This window comes from Gymnoscopelus microlampas, assembly GCF_963454915.1.
Source record: "Gymnoscopelus microlampas genome assembly, chromosome: 7".
NCBI lineage: Eukaryota > Metazoa > Chordata > Actinopteri > Myctophiformes > Myctophidae > Gymnoscopelus > Gymnoscopelus microlampas.
This window is the reverse complement of record NC_139944.1, coordinates 39,526,692-39,549,976: the sequence shown is the minus strand read 5'-3', so window position 1 is coordinate 39,549,976 and position 23,285 is coordinate 39,526,692. Positions and strand designations below refer to the sequence as shown.

The window sequence follows — 23,285 nt, the reverse complement described above, 5'->3', positions numbered from 1 at the left end:
ATAATCATGATAATGGAAGCTGACAATCCCATGCTATATGCTAGGGTGGCCTTTAATTATCCAGTTATATGAACCAGCTTACTAAACTAAATAAAAAAAAACTAAACATATAAAGGGGGCGGGGGAACCGCTGCACATGCAGAGCTACTTGAATCACTGCTCCTAGTAGCCGCCTCTTCTAGGCTGACTGGGTTTTGCTGCCATGGCACTTCACTGGGAGTTTGATGGCATACATTTTATGGGGCGCTGGGGCCTGGTGTTGTCGGGGTGATCTACTCCACACAGCCACACTGCCCTGTCAGCAATCTGGAATTCATTACTACGTCTGTTATCTTCCTGCAGCGTGGGGGCAATTCCTACACCCAGTACAGCCCGGCCCAGCCCAGTACAGCTCAGCCCAGCTAGTGTGGGAGAGATAATACTCATGTGTCAGCGATTGCACTGGGCTGAGACTGGGTGACTGTTGTTGAGGTAATACAATGACAGAGCCTGCGGGATTCCCCATCGCCACGAATGAACCAATAACTACAGTCTACACATACAAATAGAGCAGAGAGCTAAAACTGTCATGGCGTGTATTGAATCAGAGCGCTGTACACAAACAACATTGGTCTTTCTCAAACGCGGTGCAGTAGCAGTGCATTAAATTCAATTGTAGTAAAACAATGCCATGACGTGACACCCATGATTGCTATATTCATCATGCTATATTACAGATTACGCACAGTACCCATAGTAATGTGGGTACTCACTACAAATGTGAAATTTGCGTTTAGCAACAAGTAGACTAACCTTATCAACCCGAGCATAGCTCGAAATCAGATGATGTAGTTTAATTCAACGTTTGGCAGGGAACTGGCTCAGAGTCAGACGAGACCACCATGATGATGACATCACTATGGTGAGTCCTCCTGACGCCAGACTGTCTACATTTTGGGCAACCCAGTCTACTGGTTCGTCCTCCATAAGGCAGGCTTAATGCTAGCTGAAGGAACAGGAGGTCTAACTTTACTCCTCCACATCTAATCTCACCGCTACAGGGCCCTTTGCTTGCTTCTGTCTTGAGGAGTCGCATATGCTTTATGAGGAGATTAACTGGCCTCCCTCTGCCACAGAGGTAGAAATGAAAGGCATCAGACAGGAGAAAGAGACACACTAGCATATGTTACGACAAATAGGGATGTGGCAACACTTTGCTAGCATTGGATATTATTGAGACAATAACACTATGTTTTAACATATCGTACGTTGTTGTATTAGGAGACTTTACCCTAATAGAAGTACCAATATTCAGTACCAAGGAGACATTTTTGAGACATGGAAGTCAAAAGGAAAAGTGCATTTTCATGTATTGCCTTCAGATACAGTATGTTAGATGCCAAACTAGAGATCAAAGTAAAAGTAATGGATTCAGTGTGTTGATACTCCCGATGGGACAACACTGAAACTGTATATGCAGCATTGGTGTCATCCGTGCAAGAGAGGAGGGAAGAAATCCTACACAGTAAAAATCCTCAGAGTTCATTTAACACTGAAGCGTGTACACGTTTCAGAGTTAAATCAACACTCTCTGAGGACATTGATTCTTACAGAATCCCTTGGCAGGTTTTCTTACAGATCTCTTGGCAGGTTTTGGTTTATTGTGCTTTCACAGTGTGGACAAAGAACGGCCCATCCCAACACCTACACGAGCTGGAAAGTTTGGACTAACTCACACACTGTACTCCAGGGCTAAGCACAGTAAGAAAAATAATGTTTAAACATGCATAATAGCAAAGGAGACGATGTTTAATAACAAATCATCCTCTATCAATCACACTTAATAAACCATTGGAACCATTAACAGTGACGAATGGATGCTGCCGATTTTGTTCTTGAGAGAACCAAGATAGCAGTTTTGCAGGAACTCAAACTGCATTTTCAGCATTCTATATAGCTATGTGCAGTCACAGCGTACATGTACTACAATTCCTTACAGGGCACAAAGCTTTGTGTTCAAATAATGCACAGGGGCCTCTAGGGGCACCATGCTGGGACACACAGACATTGTCTGCTGCCAAAACCTGCTCTGCTACTCTCAGTCAGACCAATGTTTACTCATCGCAGCTTGTACCCTTCATTTCATAGAGTGAAAACTCCCTACAAACCATATCAGTGGGTCAAGCCTTTCAGTGCAAGGTCTTCTACAAAAAACACCATCCCCACCTGGGAGGTGGTTAATGATTGGTGGTCTTCTCGTGCATAACATCCCACCAGTGTTGTCTGACTAATCTTGTACTGTACATCCATAGAGACGTCTGAGTCACTTTCCCCAGGTGTACATGACACTTAATACTACCAAGACATCAGAGGGACAGCCATTTAGTCATTTTTCTTTAGCACATGGAACAATTGAATCAGCTCTCACAGAAATAGTTCAACTAGAAAATGCAAGTATGTTTTAATTATGTAAAGGCAACATATTTACATTTTTTCCAGAATGTGAGTGGAATTGCCCAGCCCAGAGTTTAGTTCAGTGTCAACAGAGCAGAATACCATCAAGGAAATTATTAACTGAGGGAACTCCAGTGTGAAAAACAAATCTGAGCCAATTAAGTTGAACATTAACCAACTACACTGACTTCTTCATACACTGAGCTTTGGCCAAACAGATCAATAAACCCTAGTACTTCCTCCTTGTCAGAATCAGGCCAGACATATTTGGCTAACCACAGAATGTGTTATTTCTATGCTATGTTGATTAATTGAATACATAGGACCATAATGGAAATAAGTCCCCAGGACTTTATCATTTTAGCTGCTCAAATGTCTGACTGTACCTCGTGCTGTTTACATGTATGTCAAATAAAGCATTCATTCAATCAATCAATCAATCAAATGCGTCGGGTATTTTACAAGTATAAAGATAATTTGTGTCTGCAGCATAATTATGTCAATAGAGCTTACCTTGTGAATTCTCCTTTGGCTTCCTTTAGAGGAAAAAAAAAGAAAAAGCCCATGAGCAAATAAATTCACCCCGAATAAGAAACATCTACTGAGTTTACTCGTGTGTGTATTATAACCTCACCAGTTTAGTACAACATATCATCCATATGTAAACAACAATGGCAGCAGCCCAACCGATCACACAGACAACTGTTTTCAAATGTTGCAGCAGCAGCGTGTGGAGGACGCACAGCTTCAGATTCAAATGTCTAGTTAATCATTATAACATTCAGTCTCGAACGCCTGTGCGTCAAACTCTTGCACTTCTTTCTTACCTGCAACGCGAACGCAGCTAACTTGAAGACATGTTCACTCTCCACCTCGATATTCTCCTGTTTGTAGGAAAAGAAGAAGTGATCGGTTGACAAACAAGTGTAGCTTCAGGTCCGAAACACTTGACTTGACTTGAGAGAAACCTCCTCCTCCTCCCGTACCTCGTCCCACTGTTACCGACTGAACCATTACACCTCCGAATAGGGAGGGTGCGCGTGTTTGGAACGCTTTCGAAATCGTATACATTCTAATAACATTAACACAAGTCATATTTAAATAGTGTAAAACGAATGTAAACACGCACACAAGGCTGCTATAAAGGTCTAATTCGACGTTGTAGTTAAAGCTACTAAAATTCTAGTCATGGATCACACGACGTCTGTCACGACCGTCTTGGATGAACTTCAACCTGGTGTTTGTATTCTCTCCATTTATCGCCCATACATCTACATAAACGTTCAGATTTCAAATATAAAGTGCTTACCCCATGGCCACGGATGTTAAAATTCTTTACGGGCCCTCAGAAATACCCGTATATTCCGTATTGTTCAATAAAAAGCATTTAATCTGATCGGTGGCCATTTTCTTAGTTTTTTTGCCAAATGCTTTCAACTGCGCGACCCTATCGGTTGGGAGGTGTATTGCACTCTGATACATTATAACTCTATGAGAAAATGGCCACCGATCCGATTCAAATGCTTTTTATTGAACAATTTCGAAGATACAGGTACTTCTGCGGTCCCGAACAGATTGTAACATCCGTGGCCATGCGGTAAGCACTTTATATTTGAAATCTGAACGTTTATGTAGATGTATGGGCCGTAAATAGAGAAAGTGCAAACACCAGGTTGAAATTCATCCATGACTGTCATGATATGACAGTCATATTTCAGGGCTACCACAACTCGTCGGTAAAATGGTACAGTCTGCAAGCAGGTTCAACAGTCTCCGTCTCCCGTGGTGACCAGTCTGCCCACCCCGCGAAAAAAAAGTCTGCATTGCAACATTGTTTTTACAAACTGAACAAAGTAGCCATACTGAAACTGTGCTGCATGTTGTTTAAACACGCGGTTCCACTGTACTATGTGCAGCTTTCATATTCAGTAGGCTATAGCAACTGTCTTTCGCAGTTGTACGTGCTATCCCAAATAGGCTATTCAAGCTACTCCCTGCAGTTCTCTATTCTCTGTCGGCATAACTTCAATTTATTGGTTATAAATCTACTTGTAGTAGCAATAATAACCATAAAAAATGATGGCAGACACAATTGTCTTTTGCTTCAGTTTACAGTAGCTATATTGACATCCAGAGCAGACCTAATTTGGTCTTCTTCAGCATTGTAAATATAGTGGTAAGACATTTCACTAAACAAAGACACCAAGACTTTCAATAAACGTAAATTTCTAAAGCATAAACACTTACGTTAAACACTGACGATCTTGCATTCAGAAAGAAGAGCTCCACTGTTGTGTTGTCCTTTAGGAATGTGATCCTCTCAATGTAAAACCTGTGTGTGAAGAGTTTATTTTGGCTTGCTCATGTAACAGTACTTGAATATTAGTGCAAGCACATTTCACATTACTTTGCTATGGTAGTGTTGCCATACAGTCTCTAAATCAAGTCGCTTAGTGCCACCTGCTGGATGTACAGTAGATGTACAACACTACAGTATAAAACTTCCCATAAGAGGTCATGGTGCTGCTGCACAGCTCTCAAGATAAAAGCTGTGTCCCAATTCAGGGGCTGTGTCCTTCGAAGGCTGCATTTGAAGGCCAATTATGTCACAGCGGTGCGACCAAGGATGTCCCATTTGGAAGGCTTCTTCAAATGCAGCGTTAAATTTGGCCTTCAGAGGACGCATCCCCTGAATTGGGGCAGAGCTATTATTTGCTATACAGAAGGTCACATTAAATGTCAAAGGCAGGCTGGCATCATTGAATGTCTCAGTTATCCCAAAAAATCAGGCTGCTTGAAATTGCCTGAGCATTCTGTTTTCATGTTTACATTCTAGCTCACATGGGTGAAGCTCTAACTCAGAGAGAGTTCAAACAAATGCTGTAATAACAACACCACTCACCTGACTAGGAACTTGAGTTCCAAAGGACCACTCTTTTTGGAGAAGTCATGATCAAGTACCCTGCGTTCCAACTGGAGCCAGTTATTCTGACCACTATTGAAAGAAAAAACGGCTTATTACCATCCCCCCTTTTTGATAAAATTCCTTTTGAATTTTGTCAGGGCTGCAGGGAGTAATTGTTTTTCATTTGACCCATGTAACAATAGTGTGATTACACACACACACACACACACACACACACACACACACACACACACGCTCACTCACACGCATGCACGCACAGCACACACACCTATGCCAATCATAGAATGTACTGTAGCTTTGGAAATGTACTTACGTGTCATCTATGAAGGAGATCCCAAAGTACTCTTTCTCCTTCAGGGTAAAATGTGAAGACACCAAATCCAACAGTTCACGGGACAAGAGCTTGGGCTAAAAAATGAACAAAGCATGACAATTATTCAGACAATACAGCATAGGCAAATATATTGTAAACTTGCAAACACAAAATCAAACAGGTCATAAGGCAATTCATATGCAGCATCAACAATCCTTTTTAAAGATACAGACCATCAGTCCTAAAAGGGGTAAGATAAAGGTGGTAGATATTACCTGGACCAGCAAATCCAGCTTCCTGTCATCCAGGAGGTGCACCTGGCACAGACGGCCCTCCGTCATCTGAAGCGAGAAGAACACAGACATGAGTCAGTGAAGGTACTAAAGGTACTTACAGGGACATCGACATGATCACATCTGCACTGCGGGAGGAGGGTGAGGGGGGGGGGGGGGATGGGGGGGTCCTGCTTGGCAGCCAGTCTTCTGTTCCACTCTCTGCATCAGCACCAGTGTGATGAAAATAAAAAATAAAAAAGACCAAATCTTATTGTCAGAGCTATTCCTCTGCAGTAAGGAAATTGAATCATCTGAAGTTTTTTGAAGGCATTGAGGAGGTTTAATAGAATTATCTCTCCATTGTCCCAATGAATGTCTGTCAGGTTCATTTTGGCGCAGTCAGCAAAAGCACTCTTCAGTGACAGGCAGACATTAAAACTACTGTGTGGGTGAATGGTCTTCAAGTGGTATTTCTTTTTTGGGGGAAACACATGTTATAACTGCACAGAGCACACATTTCTATATGAGTTCCTCAACAGTAAACTGCTAAGCTCTCAAAGAATTCACACTGGTATTCAGAACCGAATCTAAACGTCCTACTTAGGATACATACATGTCCTAAATCTTGTATGCCTCCAGGGTTGTACTTTTCCCAGTTTAACACTGTATCTGCAGCTAAATATTTGCAGCTAACTATAAGTCCCAATTGCCTACCTGCAATACACAGGGTCGGGTGAGCACAACCAACACAGGTGTGTGTTTGTGGGAGGAGAATTCACATTTCCAGATCATATTCTCTATGGCCTCCAAAATTAGAGCTATAATCACTGCTATAATCACAGGTCAAATTGCCCTGTGAATTTGTATTTATATTTGATTTTATTCATTTATTGGGGGTTAGGGTTAGGGGGGGCACCCACACCCAGCCAGATTGAATCTGGGCCCACTCAGATTGACAGCTTTCACCACGTATGAGATCCATGAAAACTACGGACTCCATTGGGCGTGGTATCGTTGCATTCCAGCCGCACCCGCGTTTCAGAACCGGCGAGTGCGTGTGCCAACCCTAAAATAAGCTCCTTTATTTCTGCGTGCTGCTCGCAGAAAGTCAAATAGACAGTGACAGAAAATGTCATATTGACATTGTCCATCTCTGCGTTCTGTAGCCACTGGTGTGGATGCTGATAGTTGCTGTTGTTCACCAGCATTTGGAGATATGTGTAACCACCTGGATTCGAGCCCTAGTCTCCCCTTGACCAATGGAGATATTAGGCTTTTGGTCTTCAAGCGGTGGGCTAGTTCACCACATTCACTCCCCCATTGAACTCAGGCCCCCACCAGGAAACTTGATCACGGACAAGCATCCAATTTAACCACTGGGATTTGAAGCCAGGTCTCCCACAACATCTACCACTCACCCAAAACAGGAATGCCATCTTAGGTAAATATTAGAATCAGAATCAGAATTATTTTAATTGCCAGGTATGTTTGCATATATTGTTGCTGTATGACAGAAAACATTACTTTTCAATAAATGGAAAAAATAACCTGTGTTCCAATGGATCCAATTTAGTATAGCTCGTGTTAATACTTTTTTATTGTTGGTTAAATATTTATAAAACCCACAGACGCAATTACCCACTTTCAACCTGGCTTCCCTAGTTTTCGGAAATGTTTCCGAAAGAGTGAAAAGAGGGGATTTACAAACTCACATCTCATTGTGATGTGTAGATCTGCTATTTTTACTACTTTTGCCCAACACTGTCATAAAACAGGGCATTAATTTATGAAAAAACATAAAAGGATGACAAGTATGGAGATACAAGGTTTCTGCCCGACAGGCAGTGTTACTCTGCTATATACTATATCTCTTTCTCTGTTCAATTCTTTAAATAAATGTTGTAAAGTGTCCATTGATGGTGAGGGTGGTTGGGCCCCTTGCCCTCAGAGCTGGCCCCCTGACCTGGTGGCCAGTCCCAGCGCTGAACTCTCCCCTTTTCCTCTCAATGAAAGATATAAAAGGGAGAAGATGACACAGCCCACTCCTTTATTAGGATTACTTTTCTTAGTTTATGCCTTTTGAAAAAGTATTTTAACAGTGCTATCAAACCACCGTTTGATCTCATTAAAATGTCCTTATACTGTCTAGAGAGCATGGGTTAAGTGCTGACTCTCAAGGCAGCTTCCTACTGAAAAGAGTGTTGAGGGGTGCAACATTTACTTCTGTGACGAATAAGTGTAAAACATGTGGCTTCCAACTGCTAGAGCCTGGCCTCTCCGGTGGAAAGTCAGGGTCATGTTGACTACCAGCGCGACCGCAGGGCGTGAACACAGCCTGGTGTTAAACCTTAACGCTACCACCAACACATATTGTTCCCGTCACCACAACAGAGCTGTCCTGTCTCCTTTTTTACAGCCTACTTTTTTTGCTTTATTTTTAACACCCACAACCTCATTGACATGTACTGTTTTGCAGGCAAAACTGTGACTATGAATAAAGTGTTTCATGTCATGTTAATGTAGGATTTTCTTCATTTCTTCCATTACTGGATTTGTTTAAAGGTAGGGTAAGTGATATTTTTGGGTTAAAACAAAAGGTATTTTGTTAAAAGGTTAAAGCACTATATTCTGATAGTAATCATTAGTAATCATTGCTATAGAGTGTTTGTTCAGTAACAGGAGTCTCCCCGTCTCTCCAGCTCTTTAATAAACAGAAAATACATTTTCCGGTAGGTGTCAAAATCTCAGCCAATCAGGAGAAAGTACCCATTTTTAAGCTTCATTTTTATAGTGTTCCAGTTCCAATTTTGCCTGCTCATTTCTTAGTGTCATCACTTCCAATTTCACTTGTTTAATCTATATCCTGATTGAGTTCTCTATCCTGATTGGATAAAATTGGAAATGAAACTGAAACTGAAACGAAAATGCATTTTCTGTTTTATAAAGAGCTGGAGAAACAAGGAGACTCCTTTTACAGACCAAACACTCTATAGCAATGAGTACTATCAGAATATAGAGCTATTTAACACTTATTTTAACCAAAGAAAATCACTTACCCTACTTTTAAGTCTCATTTCGCAGCATATGCAATACATATCCTGTACATTTATATACAGTACTTTAGAAGAAAAAGAAAGTACTTAATCTGACCTCACTAAACAAAATAATTCTGTGTGATTTGTCTTGGTCTAGAGAATTATTGTGACTGTTAATTACACACGATCCACTGTCTAAGCAGGGATTAGTCACTATAGAAACCCTTTCAAGGATTGGTAGAGCTGTCCAGTGCACAATCCTGATTGGAGTTTATTTATCAATGTCTCATTGTTACAGGCCTGTGAAATCAAAACACAGAAATGGACAAAGGCCCTACAGTTAACAGTCAGATTCGCTAATCACAGCTAGCCACATGGAACCAATTCCAGATTCACCTCTCAAACCTATCTATGAGTTAAGAGTTTAATAGGATTCCCACTCCCTAGGTCATTTTGTCTCAGCAATGCAATTTTAAAAGTACTTGTGAACCATCAAAGAAATGCTACATGAGCTTTGAAGGCACAGTTTATCCTTTAACATGAAGAAAGTTTAAATTAGAAAACACATTATTTCCCAATCCCACCCCACACTTGCAGACCTCGGCAGTCTTAGCAGAGGTCTTGAAAGACAAATAAAAATAATCTAAAAAAGGCATACTACGGATCGCTGGCCTCAAACCAACTGAAGAGATAACCACTGCTTTGTAAAGAGAGGTTCACCATGTTGAAAAGGAAGGTCAGATGCTATGTAATGACCATGACGGCGAGGTCACCCCCCTAAAGCCCTGTCATTATGGGCAGAAGAGCTCTGATGGAGCCCCTTTCATATGACCCCCAGCCCCTGACCTATAGATGGGGTTAGCAGCATCCACCCTGCAGTTTTTTGACGACCACCACTCCCTTCTTCCTCCCTGAAACTTGGCAATGTTGTGTCTGTTGTATCTATTACGAAATAACAAATATGACACAGACATTTTGAAATTAAAACTCTATATGATGGATGAAAAAAAGGGAGAGCATAAATGGAAACCTAGTTGGTTCCAGGTTGCAAAGGCAGCAACTCACGGTATGGAACACACGGTAACTAACCAGTCAGGTGTTCCAGCACCAAATGAGTAGCATTTCCATGTGCTTCACTACAGCCAGACGGTGAGATCAAACAGTTGGTCATGTTGCTTTCTAACGACTGCCATATGTGCTGGGAGACAGACCCTTGTTAAAAACAGGCTGTGTGACTCACCAGGAAACAGTATGTGTGTCGTCCACAAAAGCAAACACACATACGCACAAACACAAAATTGTTGCTGCATTTGAATAAACATACGGCAGAGTTTAGCTGTGCTTAAAGGAAAGCTGGTGGGAGACACATGTTTACTCTTTTGAATAAACAATTAAAACGTTAAACGGGAAGTCACCATAAAACACCTGGTGCCAAGTACTTCCAAACAAAATCTGTCAATAAAGCAATCAATAAATCCCACAACACATAATTAGTATGTAGCCTAGTAACCCTCAATTAGTGAGTTGGCCATCATTCTACAGGCCGGCGTACCTGGTAACATTCTCCGATCCTGAGAAATGTCCCTAGGAGGCGACGGCATGGCATCAGCCCCCGGTCGTACCATCTCTTTAGTGTCTGGTGTGCCACGGTCCAGAAAAACTGGCTACCTGACGCTACCAGGTCCTCCATGTCACGCATGTGCACAGCCATGGCTGGTAGAGTTTTCTTAGAGTTTACCTCTGCTGATAAAGCCTTCTTGTTTCTCAAAACTAGCTAAAGTTTCTGCCAGTAAAAGGAAAAAAGCAGACTCTGTCCACTTCGGCCTGAGATGCTCACTGGACTGAGCAGCAGGCAAACTGCACCACTTTGTTTGGCTCTGCCCTCAGAAAAAGCTACAGTCCTGTAGTACTATGTGTGAGTGCTTAAGTGATGTCAGTGCTCTGGAAAAGGCTGTAGTGTAGCGTGCCTCAGGCTTGCATCCCAGCCGTCCGCCCTGGGCCCTGGTCCAAGACAAAGCCTCATAGCCAGGAGGGGAGGGCAGGGCAGAACCATAGAGTTTCTGCCTTCAAGGATCAGCCTTCCATCCACACAGACAGACTTGTTTACAAATACAGGGTGCGCAGAAACAAAGTCTTACTGACTGCTCGTCTTTTCCGCTCTCTCTCTCCTCAAGAATACTGTTATTATGTGACTCACATTCTTGAAATTTGTTTTTTCTGTTTCTTTTGTTGGGAGTTATATAGGCCTAGTGCTGTTTAATTTGTGTCTAGGTGAACTTCAGACGCAGAATTCAGTTCATGAAAATATCAATCACACACTTTTTAGTTTTGCGCTGACCTCTTGCAAATGGCATCCTACTATCCTACTATCCTACTATAATTCTAGTAACCTCTGTAGTGGTGGTGAAGCTACCCGGTTCTCCTCACTGGCTGGACCAATTGCTCTGATTTTGCACACAGCCATTGACCATTACCATCTGAACTTAACTGTGAAGCCCGTTTTTCAATTTCATCAAATCTCAGCTTCTTATTAGCGTTTATGTGTCAAACAATGTCGCCTCCCGGGTTGCCAGATCATGTGCGCATATCCCCCCACGGATGCGCTGCGCCGACCGGGTATGGTCTAGTTGGCTTAACTGTTATATCACAGTGTGTTTTTGCATTTATATTTTATTGCCACGAAAGGAGAGTGGGAGTAATTTCCTGAGGACTCCAGATTACTCCACCCACATCTATTATAGAGGAAAAGAAAAAATGATTGTGACCATAGGTCAGGACTATGGAGGAAAAAAAGACATAACTGGAAAATCCTGTAAAAATGACTGCAGCACCATTTGTATTGTGTAGCTGCTACACAAAAATAAACTATGAAAAAGAAGGAACCCATATAACCGGATTCCATATAAACTTCAAGCTATTGTAGTAGGGGCAGTAGTACCGGTGCAGGTAGAGCGGCTGCTTGGGAACCTGAAGGTTCCCAGTTCGATCCCCGGCTCCCCCAGAGTTAGTATCGAAGTGTCCTTGAGCAAAACGCTAAACCCCTAATTGCTCCCGATGAGCAGGTTGGTGCCTTGCATGGTTTCCCCCGCCATCGGTGTATGAATGTGTGTGTGTGTGTGTGAATGGGTGAATGTAATGCACAAACATTGTAAAGCGCCTTGGATAAAAGGCGCTATATAAATGCACCATTTATTGTCAGCTATTATTTCATACTCTAGGCTCAGATCTGAAAGGACAAAAGATCAAAGTGTCATGTAACTTCAGAGAAAAACAAGTGAATGGAACATCAGCTGTTCTCTGATGCAGTTCATCTGGAAAACAAATATCTCCCTGTTTGTGCTACCCTCATTTCTAAGAATCCTGAAGAGCCAACCCAGACACAATATGATGCATATACCCACAACACATGGCTCAAGAGAGCAATAGTTTATAAGTGCAATAGCAGCATGCCAGCATAATAGTAGCGGCATGTATGTAGTCTGTTATACTGTAAATACTGGTCTGTCACAGGTCTGTCACTGAAAGTTCAGCAGTTCAAATCCATAGATTGGCTAGAATCTTCTTAGTGGGAAAAGTGAATAATAAGTAGCCTATTCAAGACAATGATAATGATTTCCTGATCGTTAAAGCATCTTATTGTATCTTAATCCATGTAAATCCACAGATGTGTGACTGCACATGAGATATATGGTAAAAATGGAAATTGAAACCTTTATTCATTCTCGAAAAGAGCATTGAGGTTTACCCTAATTTGCAATGCTGTTGAGATTACATATCTATTATTGCCCGTGCAAACAGTGGGCTAGCAATACACTGCAAAAATTGGATTTTAAGAAAGTAAAAAAATCCTCGATCCTAGCATATTAGTCTTATATTTTGTCCAAAAAGAAAAAATGTGCTTGTCAAAGAACATTTTTGCTTGTCAAACATGTTTCAAACAAGATTTTATTTTCTCATTTTAGGGAAATGTAACTTGCATTTTCTTAATAGGGAATTTAATCCATTTTTGAGCAATACTTAACCAGTAACAAGCTACAACAGTGGTTTGCATCATATCCCAGCGGAGGCACAAGATTATTTTTCCTTATTTTAAGAGTAAGACCAGTTGGAACAGATTCTCAATTTAAGAATTGTTTTATTTAATTCAACTGTCAATCTAATGCGACTTCATCACATAGAAATAACATGTTTCAGATCAAACCAACCATTTAACAAAGTGCACATTGGCTTTGGTAAAAGTGCAAGCTACACTTTAAAATCTGGGAACTATAAAACATTTCATTATCACATCTTAACAAAACTCGGCAACGCTGTGCATGCATGTTACTTTCAGATGAGATAAAAATAAAAAGTGATATAAAACAAAAAATAGAAGTTTGGGTGTTAGGGTTCAACTGGTCACATGCACACTACAGTTTCATTCCCACCCCTACATTAATTTAATTCAACAATCTGACATCACAGATAAAGACCATGTTTCAGATCGCTCAAACCATTTAACAAACAGTGCACATTGGTAAAAGTGCACGCTACACTTTACAATCTGGGAACTATAAAACCAGTCTTAAACTCTGCAGTAACGCTGTGTAGTTTTATGCATAATGTTATAGGTACTTATTGGACAAAAGAAAAAAGAATATAAAACAAAAAAATGTAAGTGATATCAAGCACGCTCTGTAGGCTTCAACTTGACACACTACAGCCCCCATTGAACATGCTTTCAATGGCGCCGAAACAAAGGTGCAACCAAATCAAATGTTTATATACTATTTGTACAAGGCAGGAAGATGTATATGACCACAGGTTACAACACTGTTAGGATGAACTAATTATAAGGATAGTTCTTGTAGTTAGATTGCTGGTAGCAGGTTGCCCTGAGCGTCGTCGATTAGAACGATACCTCCCGTGGGGCCCTAGTAATTCAGGCCGGTAGGATGAGATCAGGTAGAAGAGTAAATGGTTTGTAAGGCCTTCACTCTTTCTTAGTTAGTTATACTTATTAGTTACTGAACCGGAATATATCTGATCTGATCTATCCTGCCTCAACTCAACCTTATAAACTGGTAGGTGTCATTGTCATCCTACACGTTCGCCATATAAGGACGACCCTAGAGCATAGCCGTTTCGTTTATCATCCATGTATGGATATTTAGGAGGTGCCCGTACAGAGGATACCTCTGTAACAACACTGATACGTCCCAGGTGCATCCATGTGATGTTTTTTCGTTATAGTTATTCTATTTATAGTGGCTCATAGGAATTTATAGACTACCTGACAACCAGGAATAGATTGGTGACCACCAGAGAGTAGATGGCATCCGGGAGAAGTTTGGGTTGGCGCCCCAGTCTGTGTCTTCCATGAGGAAGAAGCCCAACAAATCCACGGTGAGGCCTTTAGGAGGGCCATTCAAGCAATCGCTAAGGGAGGCTGCAGTACCACCACAGGCCAAGACACCATCACACCAGAATTAAATGTTTGGAGCGGGGTAGTCTGGTGCAACGCACAGGTCCTGGACCTGGTGAGACGGAGGAGGAGCCCGGCCACGAGGCCATCCACAGAGCCTAGTCCCTCCACGTGCCAGAGTATCTCCTCTCCCCCATTCCTGGCAGAGTAGTTTCGGACAAGTGTATTAAGTGGCCCTGTCTTTCCCTATTTAGGACTGACCGTGGGTAGCTACCTGGGACGTAAGTCGGGGCTTCATCAACCCTGGCTGGATCACCTGGGCGAGGGTGTATGTTGCGAGACCCGAAACATCCTATGACCCCACACTGTAAAATCTGATTTCATGTAATGGTAGACCTTACTTAAAAGAAAGAGTACTCTTTACTCATTTCGGCTTAATTTGTTGACTCTACTAGATGAAATCTAGTAGAGTCAACTTTCTGGTGAGGAAAGTAATTAAACTTTGTCTTTTCAGTAACCCTTACTTAACATTATAAAGTGAGGAGGATTTGTAAGTAAACTAATGTCTTTTCAGTAATCTTTACTTAACATTATAAGTGAGGATGACTTTTAGTGTTTTATTAAACTTATGTCTTTTCAGTAATCCTTACTAAACATTATAAGTGAGGAGGATTTGTATTAAACTAATGTTTTTTCAGTAATCCTTACTTAACATTATAAGTGAGGATAATTTTGGTGTTTGTATTTATCTATTTATATGCATAATATAACATATACGTATATGTATATGTACATGTGACACTGATAAAGCTCAAAGATCAGCAAAAAGACTGCAAAGGTCAACCCTGGTTATGTCGAATGGTGGGTTACATCAATAGTCTACAACTTTTCAATAAGAAGTTATAGATTTTTGAAATAGTTCAAAGTTAAGCTTTTCTCACAATTTTCAAAAATATTTTTTTTAAATTAAAAAACACGTTTTCAGACTCAAAAGAGGACGCTGAATCGAATGGGCTAGGTCTCGATTTTGTATGACCCTTAGAAAGTGGTTTAAACAAGCGTTAAAGTTTAGTAAACTTGAAGCTTTTTTCACAAACATATTATTATTTTATTTTGACCCCTCCACCCTCTTATTTATATGATATTGAGTCGAATGGTAGGTTACATCAATAGTCTAGAATTGTTTAATAAGAAGTTATAGATTTTTGAAATAGTTCAAAGTTTAGCTTTTCTCACATTTTTTAAAAATATTTTATTTTTAAATTAAAAAACACCTTTTCAGACTCAAAAAAAGACGCTAAATTGAATGGAATAGGTCTCGATTTTCTAGGACCTTGGGAAATACAAACGGTCACCAAAAAGATTGGACGTTGACTTTTGTATAAAAAACTGATTTTGTTGAGCACAAAATCTGTAACTAATCGCTCCAGATATTTTTTTTAAATCCGAAACTTCTCTCAATCCATATTGAGAGTAAGCCGGATTTTTTGGCACCGGCCTTGATTTTTTCTGACACTGATAAAGCTCAAAGGTCAGCGAAAAGACTGCAAAGGTCAACCCTCGTTAAATTTTTAGAAATTGTATTTTTCTTCGAGACTCTGGCTTTAGACTAATGTGATGGCGCTGATTCCAAATATGCAAGTTTCTTTTTTCTCGGACAACAGGAAGTGCCTCAAAAGGCCACTTCTTGGTTGGTTTTAGGGTGTTCCAAGCCTGTGATTTCTCCGAAATATTTTTTTCCCAAATCTACACGTAAAATAATGCTAAAATTTGAAATAATCAAACCCTAATATCAAATCATGATTTAATTATCCCTTAATTGGCTATGGTTACGGCTTCGCTATCTCGCTCAATATCTCGAATACGATAAGGACTTAGGGTCCACTTTTTGGATATGTTGTAGAGCTGGCTGAGACGCACACTTGGATGTCTTGTTTGTCCCGTTATGACACATTTCTATTTCTGACTTTGTCCTTTGATATGGTCTTAAGATATAAGACTCTATGTGCCTTCTGAATGTGTAGGAGGTCAACTTAGGAGTGTCATACCGGGACAAACAAGACATCCACACGTGCGCCTTGGCGAGCTGTACAACATATCCGAAAGGTGGATTCTAAAAATGCATCGATTTCGAGATATATCGCTTTATTGGGCGTAATAACTTGACATTTGACCCTAGCCAATTAAGGAGAATGGTAAGGCCGTGTCCGAGGAGAGTTATATGGGCGCGTTCGGGGCGACGCGCTGACCCAGAAACAGGTGTCCAATTTTGTTTTTACTCCTTTCAAACAGGTTTTCACTATTATCTCGGCCCCTAGGGGGCGCTGAAACAAACGGACAACGTATTATTGATCAGCTCTTCACCCCGGACGCGTCCATATAACTTTCCTCACACACAAACATGTGGTTCTGAAAATTAGGGTTATTGGGCTTCTTGAATAATTTGGCCACTAGGGGGCGCTGACACAATCGGACAACAGATTATTTATCAGCTCTTCAGCCCGGACGCGCCCATATAACTTTCCTCACACAGGGACATACGGTATGTATTTTTAATATTTTTTTTGAAAATTAAAAAAATAAAGTACAATAAAAAATTTAAATAAAATAAATGAAAAAAGTAATCGGAAAAACACGGCCCCCTCACGCATTAAGAGGGCAGGATGAGTCACCAGAACCAAGGACGGGTGTTTTTGATTAATCTAACATGGTTAAAATGGAGTTTGAAGTTACAATGGGTTTGTATAGGAAAGGGGCGTGTCTGATAAAATGAATATCAAATATCTAAATAATGAATCAAGCAACTTAAAAACTGTCTGGGTGGTTCACAAAGGCCTGAGTAGATGATAAAGTGACAGAAAGTTTTTTTGAAAGTGAAATATCCCTTTTAAGTGTATTTATTTTTGGACATCACTTTACACAAGTGTATTCTAACATCACGTTTTGTGTGTGTGCTTTTGGTCCTGCTAAGTAAGGCTGTATTGTCTGAATTTTCATTATAATCAATGGGGAAAGCCTCGCTCCTGTTCAGTCCAATCAGATGTAGGGTCTGTCTACTGCATCCTCCTAACTCTATGACTGTATCCTGTATACAATTCAAAGGGCTTTGAATGGTATACGGGGCGTATACCATGCACCGTTTCCGTATCCGCCCAAACCTAGAACCGCACTCAGGGTTGCCAGATCTGCTCATTATAATTTCCCTGCAAGATTTTATTTGAAAATAGCCGATCTACAAGCTCAAACGCGTCGCATCGCGACGCGTTGTGAGCTTGTAGATCTGCTATTTTCAAATAGCTGATGTATGTGTTAAAGTGCTCATGTTGCCCATAGTCGCTTCTTTTGGGCTGGTTTTGGGCTGGTTTTCCTAGACCTGGTTGCTTGTTTCTCTCACAGAATCTGGCAACACTGACCGCACTACACATGCGCAGTTGATCACTGGAGAAGCGCGCGTAAGAAACAGGAAGAGAAGAACGGTCTTGTTGTTTTTCTGCAGCTCTAGTCTGCTCCGTTCATTCATTCAGAGTTGTTATGCTAAGGTAAGTTAACGTTCACTGTATATACTATATATTTAGCAAACGTTGTCTTTTGTCATATTCCTCATACTTTTGTTGCTTAAGTTTATGTCATCGATTTATTTAGCGAAGTTAGCGAGGGACTCTCGTCCTTCTTTGTTTACCCCAGAGACACGGCCCGCTGGACTCCGCCATGTTGAAACTAGTGTTCGGTACAAACGTATTTACACACAATTACAATATTATTGTATCCAAGTGATGTTTAAAGCAGGGGTCTTCAACAGGGGGTCCTCAGAGTTACTACCCAGGGGCCGCCAAATCTGTGTGTGTGTTATATATTTATTTTTTACATTAACCACTTGAACCCTAGCATCCCTTTTCTGAGGGTAACCAAAAATAGCAGATCTAGAAAAATAGCAGATCTACAAGCTCACAGTGAGCTTGTAGATCGGCTATTTTTGGCAAAAAGGTTTGGTCTAGAGGGGGTAAAAAGAGCAGACCAAGTTGAAAAAAAAGTTTAATCTGAAATACAATTTTATACAATATAGAGGGGGTCCCTGCTCCATCTCTCTCTCAGCTAGGGGTCTTTGGAAAACGTTGAAGACCTCTGGTTTAAAGCATCTATTTACTACTTTACTTTAGCCATATTTTATGTTTGTCATACAACTGTGTTGTTTAAAAAATGTTTAAAAAATGTTCATCTACAAGCTGACAACATGCTTTGTGATCTTGTAGATGTTCAGAAAATCGCTTTTATAAGAATATTATTTATAATAAATGTATTCAATTAAATGTTGCACCCCTGTGGGTTAGAAAAGCTAAACTGGCCTAGGGCAGTGGTTACCAAACTGGGGGTCCCAAGAAGATTATCTTAATGTTTTTCAGTGGTCCTTGAGGGGGTTCCAGGGGGTCCCCAGGCAAATGAATAGTTAGCAACCAAATTGACCCTTATATGTCTGTAACTCTGAGTGTACAAATGGAACCAAATGGACCCGTTAGGGTCCATTTGGTTCCATTTGTACACTCTCAGAGTTAAATGAACACTGATGATGGTGATACAGTGTAGATTGGGACCCCCTAAAAAATCTAAATGGTTGAGTCCCTGGCATATATTTTCAAATGGGGGTCCCAGGGCTAATATTTGTCAATTTGGGGATCCTTGATGCGAAAAAGGTTGAAAACTACTGCTCTAAAATATAAATGGACACACAACAAACAATACTACAAAACATGGTCAAACATTGGCCACATTGTCAAATATTACCTAAGAAATAGGCGCACATTGTGAAAATAGAAGATCTACAAGCTCACATCACAACGCCTCGCGATTGTGAGCTTGTAGATCTGCTATTTTCACAAGCCCGCGGACCCCCATTTGAAAAGATATGCCAGCTAGGGAGTCCCATAAGAGAAGATTTTTACGTCTCTAGCAGTGATTCTTTTAATTTCAAGGACCCCCAGTTTGACATGCATTAGGCTACGGACCCCTATTTAATGGCATTTCTATCTCCGGGACCCCAATTTATATTGTAAAATCTATGTTAATTTAACCATAAGCCATAAGGGTCAATTTGGTTCCTAACTATCCATCATTTAGCTCGGTACCCCCTGGATCTCCCTCGAGGACCCCTGGGGGTCCCGAATTATCATTGTACCAACAATTAATGCGGTAGGGTTAGACAGTGGCACGTTGTGAGGGTGTAGGCTGGCCATTATTGAGAATGTTGTCCAAAATAGGGACACCAGGTTGAAAACAGACTATTATTATTAGTAGTAGTAGTAATTTGTATTATAGATTGTGGCTTATGTTGTTTGTATATTTGGCTGTTTGTCTTGACTGCAAGGCCCTTTGCTACTGTCTTGTCTAGCCTCATTTATGCCAGTGGTTGCCAGTGGTTATTTGTTTAATTCCTTTTTTTACTATTACTTAGTTATTTCTAATTGGCGTCTAGACATTACCAAACATTGTTTCTAATGTATATTATCCTTTTATCCCTTACCTCATAGAGCACTACAATGTTGCAGGACAGATATGCAGCCAGTGGAGCTAAGTGAGTAAGCTACTACTCATGTTAACACACCACTGATACCTGGCAGAAAAATGACAAACATCTGACACACTTCAGTTTCTGCTATTAGAAACGTAATGCCAGGTTACACTTTTAAATTGTAATTGTTTATTTTTGTTATGTTTTCTGGCAGTCTGGCAGAGTCAACTGAGAGCCTAAGACCAGACCCAACAAGAAGGATGTTTCCCAGGTCTTGGACCTTGAATAACAACCCAGATGGGCCTTCATTGACTCATTGACCCCTGCTTCAGAGAACTGGAACATGTAAGCAAATGTATTCCTTTGAAGTAGGCCTGCATGTGCTTCCTTCAGTCAGTTGAATATTAAGAACACTAAGTATATTTTATTGTAGGACTAGTGCTCATGATGCACACCAGCAAATAGTTATTGATGGGGATGGGGTGGCGACTGTTGACGAATACAAGTATTTGGGTACAACGATTGATTCCAAGCTGACATGGAATTCCTACACTAATGCCATCTATAAGAAAGGTCAGCAGAGGCTGCATTTTATGCACAGACTGAGACAGTATAATGTGCAAAAAAGTGTAATGGTGCTCTTCCATCGATCCTTCGTGGAGAGTGCACTGACTTTCTGTTTTGTTTCCTGGTATGGCTCACTATCATTGGTTAATAAGAACAAACTCCATAAAATCATCAATGTATCCAGCAAGATAGCTGGGGTACGACATGAGAGTATAGCAGCAATGTATGAGACCCGGGTGCTTAGGAAGGGGAGAGCTATTGCTTGGGATAGAACGCACCCGTTATACAGTCAATACCACCTTTTACCATCAGGACGACGGTACACAGTGCCAATGTTGCAGGCTAGGGCTTCAAGATCATTTGTCCCTATAGGACTCCTGAACAAACAGGCCCCATCTCAGTTCTGTGCATACAATGTAATGTGATGCCTCTTGAATCATGACTGGTGGCCTTTTCCAGTTTGTATGTATTTTGTATTTATGTTATGTGTTTGTGATTTTTTTGTATCCTGATGGCACAAAAATGTTGTCTCTCTGTGATCTCTCTCTAGTTATGGATGAACACCGGTAGATCCTCGTTGGAGGAATGTGAACTGACCTGCTCTCTCTCTTTATCTGTCTGTGTCATAGGATGAACTCTGACGAATCCTCGATTGACGGAACTCCTACTTTGTACCCAAAGTGATCCGCTGTGGGACCTTAAGCAGCTGGACAAAGGTACAGTAATTACTGTTTCTGACGGAGTATCTCATGAAAGTATACGCTTGTTTAAATAACTGGCTGCTGTAAATTAATGTTTTTAACTTTGCAGCCCGCCTGACATGTCTCCACCACATGAAGTTAGGACATACATGCTCTGCTCACATCCTTGAGGTAAGAAATGTGCATATATGGCAATTTTCATATTTGACTATAAGATTCAGAATGCAACGCATACATTTTTTGTGATATTTTTTTGTTTTTTCTGTTTGTGTTTGTGTCAGTCTGCAGAAGACCCCAACACCTTTCTTCAGGCAAGACCACTCCACTCAGCCCTGCCGTCTGTGAAACCATCTGCACATGCCATTGGAGCCATGCCTGTATTGACCTTCCCAAAAGATGACACCTTTTTTATCCAGGGGGAGGCAGTATTGTGACCAGGATTACTACATGTTTTTGTGAGGGTACCTACCCTAGGAGACACGGGGAGAACATGCAAACTCCACACAGAAAGGCCCCTTCGCCAACCCCACCTAGGGGGTGGGCACTGATGACTCGGAGGAGAGGACACGCCCACAGCATCAACTGCAGGAATCGAACCCAGGACCTTCTAGCTGTGAGGCGACAGCACTACCAACTGCGCCACCGTGCTCCCCCCAAAAGAGGACACCTATGCCAGCATGATGTATCTCATGGCGAGTGATTACACCGTTCACCTCACATACCCCAAGTGGAACATGACTCATAGAAAAAGACCAAACGCCACCAGTTCAGTTCCTTGATGTTGCTGTAATACGGTTAGTTGATTACTCAGGTTAGTCACCAACAGAGCTTGGTACTGCTTTATTACCGCCAAGACGTCTTGGTAACAATTATTCTTCAACTGATGGACCCTGTGAAGTAAGGATCAGTTATGCCTCTCCCTCAAAGCACTTTATATATACATTGTATTGTCACGCTGGATGGTTTTTAGAATTGAATGTTTCCAGTTGAGTGTCCAGACTTGAGTGTCTGCTGTGTAAAGTGTGAAGTCCTCCCCCTGCCCAACTTTGCAGTGGTTCTCAAACTTATTCCAGTCCAGGATCCCCAAATTAATATTTGGCTTTGGACCCCCCTCTGAAAATAATCTGTGCCGCTGGGCCTCCCCATACACAATTTGGGTTGTTAAAATTATATCATGGGTTAAAGTAGTAAAACTGACATTGAGGCTATGTCAACAAATGTTCAGCAGGACCTCCTCAAATCCTTTCATGGACTCCTGGGGGTCCCTGCGTGGACCCCACTTTGAGAACCACTATTTTATAGCATGTGGGCCTGAGCTGCTTTATAAAAGAAAATAAATGCTGAAAATAAGAATGCTTCTGGTGTCTTAATTTAAGACTTTTCATTCTATTATTTTGAAGGAATTGCTTCTTATTGTAAGAGTTTTGGGGCTTATTATTATTCTCAGATTTAAGGAAAAAATCCTCAGAATCGGCTTAATAAAGAGAACAAAAATACCACATTTAAGCATATCTTTCTTAAATAACAAAGTATTCATTGCTTGTATTAAGCAGAACTTGCTTTAGATGTAGGCATTTTTGTCTAGTTTTAAGCACCAGTATGCTCTTTCAGTGGCTAGACTTTGTTTCTAGTTTTAAGAATTCTAGTATAGAAAAAAATGCTTACCCCATTGGCAGTTTTTTTTGCTTGATATAAAGAAATATGTCTCAATTTAAAAATATTTTGCTTGTTTTAATTTGGCCATTTTTTGCAGTGTACTTACTGAACAGTGGCAGCTGTGACATTGGGACAGTAGGACGGAATAGCAAGTCTCAGTGAGGCATAGGGACCGACATATTCATCCATGCAGATGCTGAATGTTGTACCATGTAATCCATGGAAAAATCAATCTGCTAATCTCTGTAGTCTGTGCTCTGATTCTGATTCTGAGAGGAGGGTTTATTTCATATTGCAGAATTTGGCTTTCGAAAACATATTTACGAACACGTTTTTTATGTTACGGTTCTTGAACACTAGTGACAGGTGCCAACAGAAGGAAAACAAACAAAGGCAATCCAGGGTGAAGTAAAGCTCGGGACAATAACCGTATTACCACAGCACCACAGTTAAGTGACCAGCTCAGTGGTCT

At 40.9% G+C, this 23,285-nt stretch overlaps 1 protein-coding gene and 1 long non-coding RNA gene across 7 annotated transcripts in view; one reads left to right on the top strand and one right to left on the bottom strand.

Moving 5' to 3' along the window:
- Positions 1-23,285, bottom strand: part of frmd4ba (FERM domain containing 4Ba) — a gene marked incomplete at its 5' end in the record, with an annotated part of 60,362 nt that overhangs the window by 21,618 nt on the left and 15,459 nt on the right. For 5 of the 6 annotated variants that reach the window (XM_084062521.1, XM_084062525.1, XM_084062524.1 and 2 more), the window contains 7 exons: positions 2,947-2,969; positions 3,261-3,317; positions 4,681-4,765; positions 5,336-5,428; positions 5,673-5,767; positions 5,948-6,013; positions 10,535-10,693. In XM_084062521.1, the coding sequence (XP_083918647.1) occupies positions 2,947-2,969; positions 3,261-3,317; positions 4,681-4,765; positions 5,336-5,428; positions 5,673-5,767; positions 5,948-6,013; positions 10,535-10,693 (578 nt within the window). Of the gene's footprint in view, positions 1-2,946; positions 2,970-3,260; positions 3,318-4,680; positions 4,766-5,335; positions 5,429-5,672; positions 5,768-5,947; positions 6,014-10,534; positions 10,694-23,285 lie in introns of those variants that run through there. The other variant, XM_084062526.1, reaches the window with a different exon arrangement.
- LOC311048749 lies at positions 17,847-22,510 on the top strand. Its single transcript, XR_014601109.1, has 6 exons — positions 17,847-17,925; positions 19,909-19,952; positions 20,104-20,234; positions 21,086-21,172; positions 21,267-21,328; positions 21,439-22,510. It is a non-coding gene; the product is annotated as an uncharacterized lncRNA (long non-coding RNA).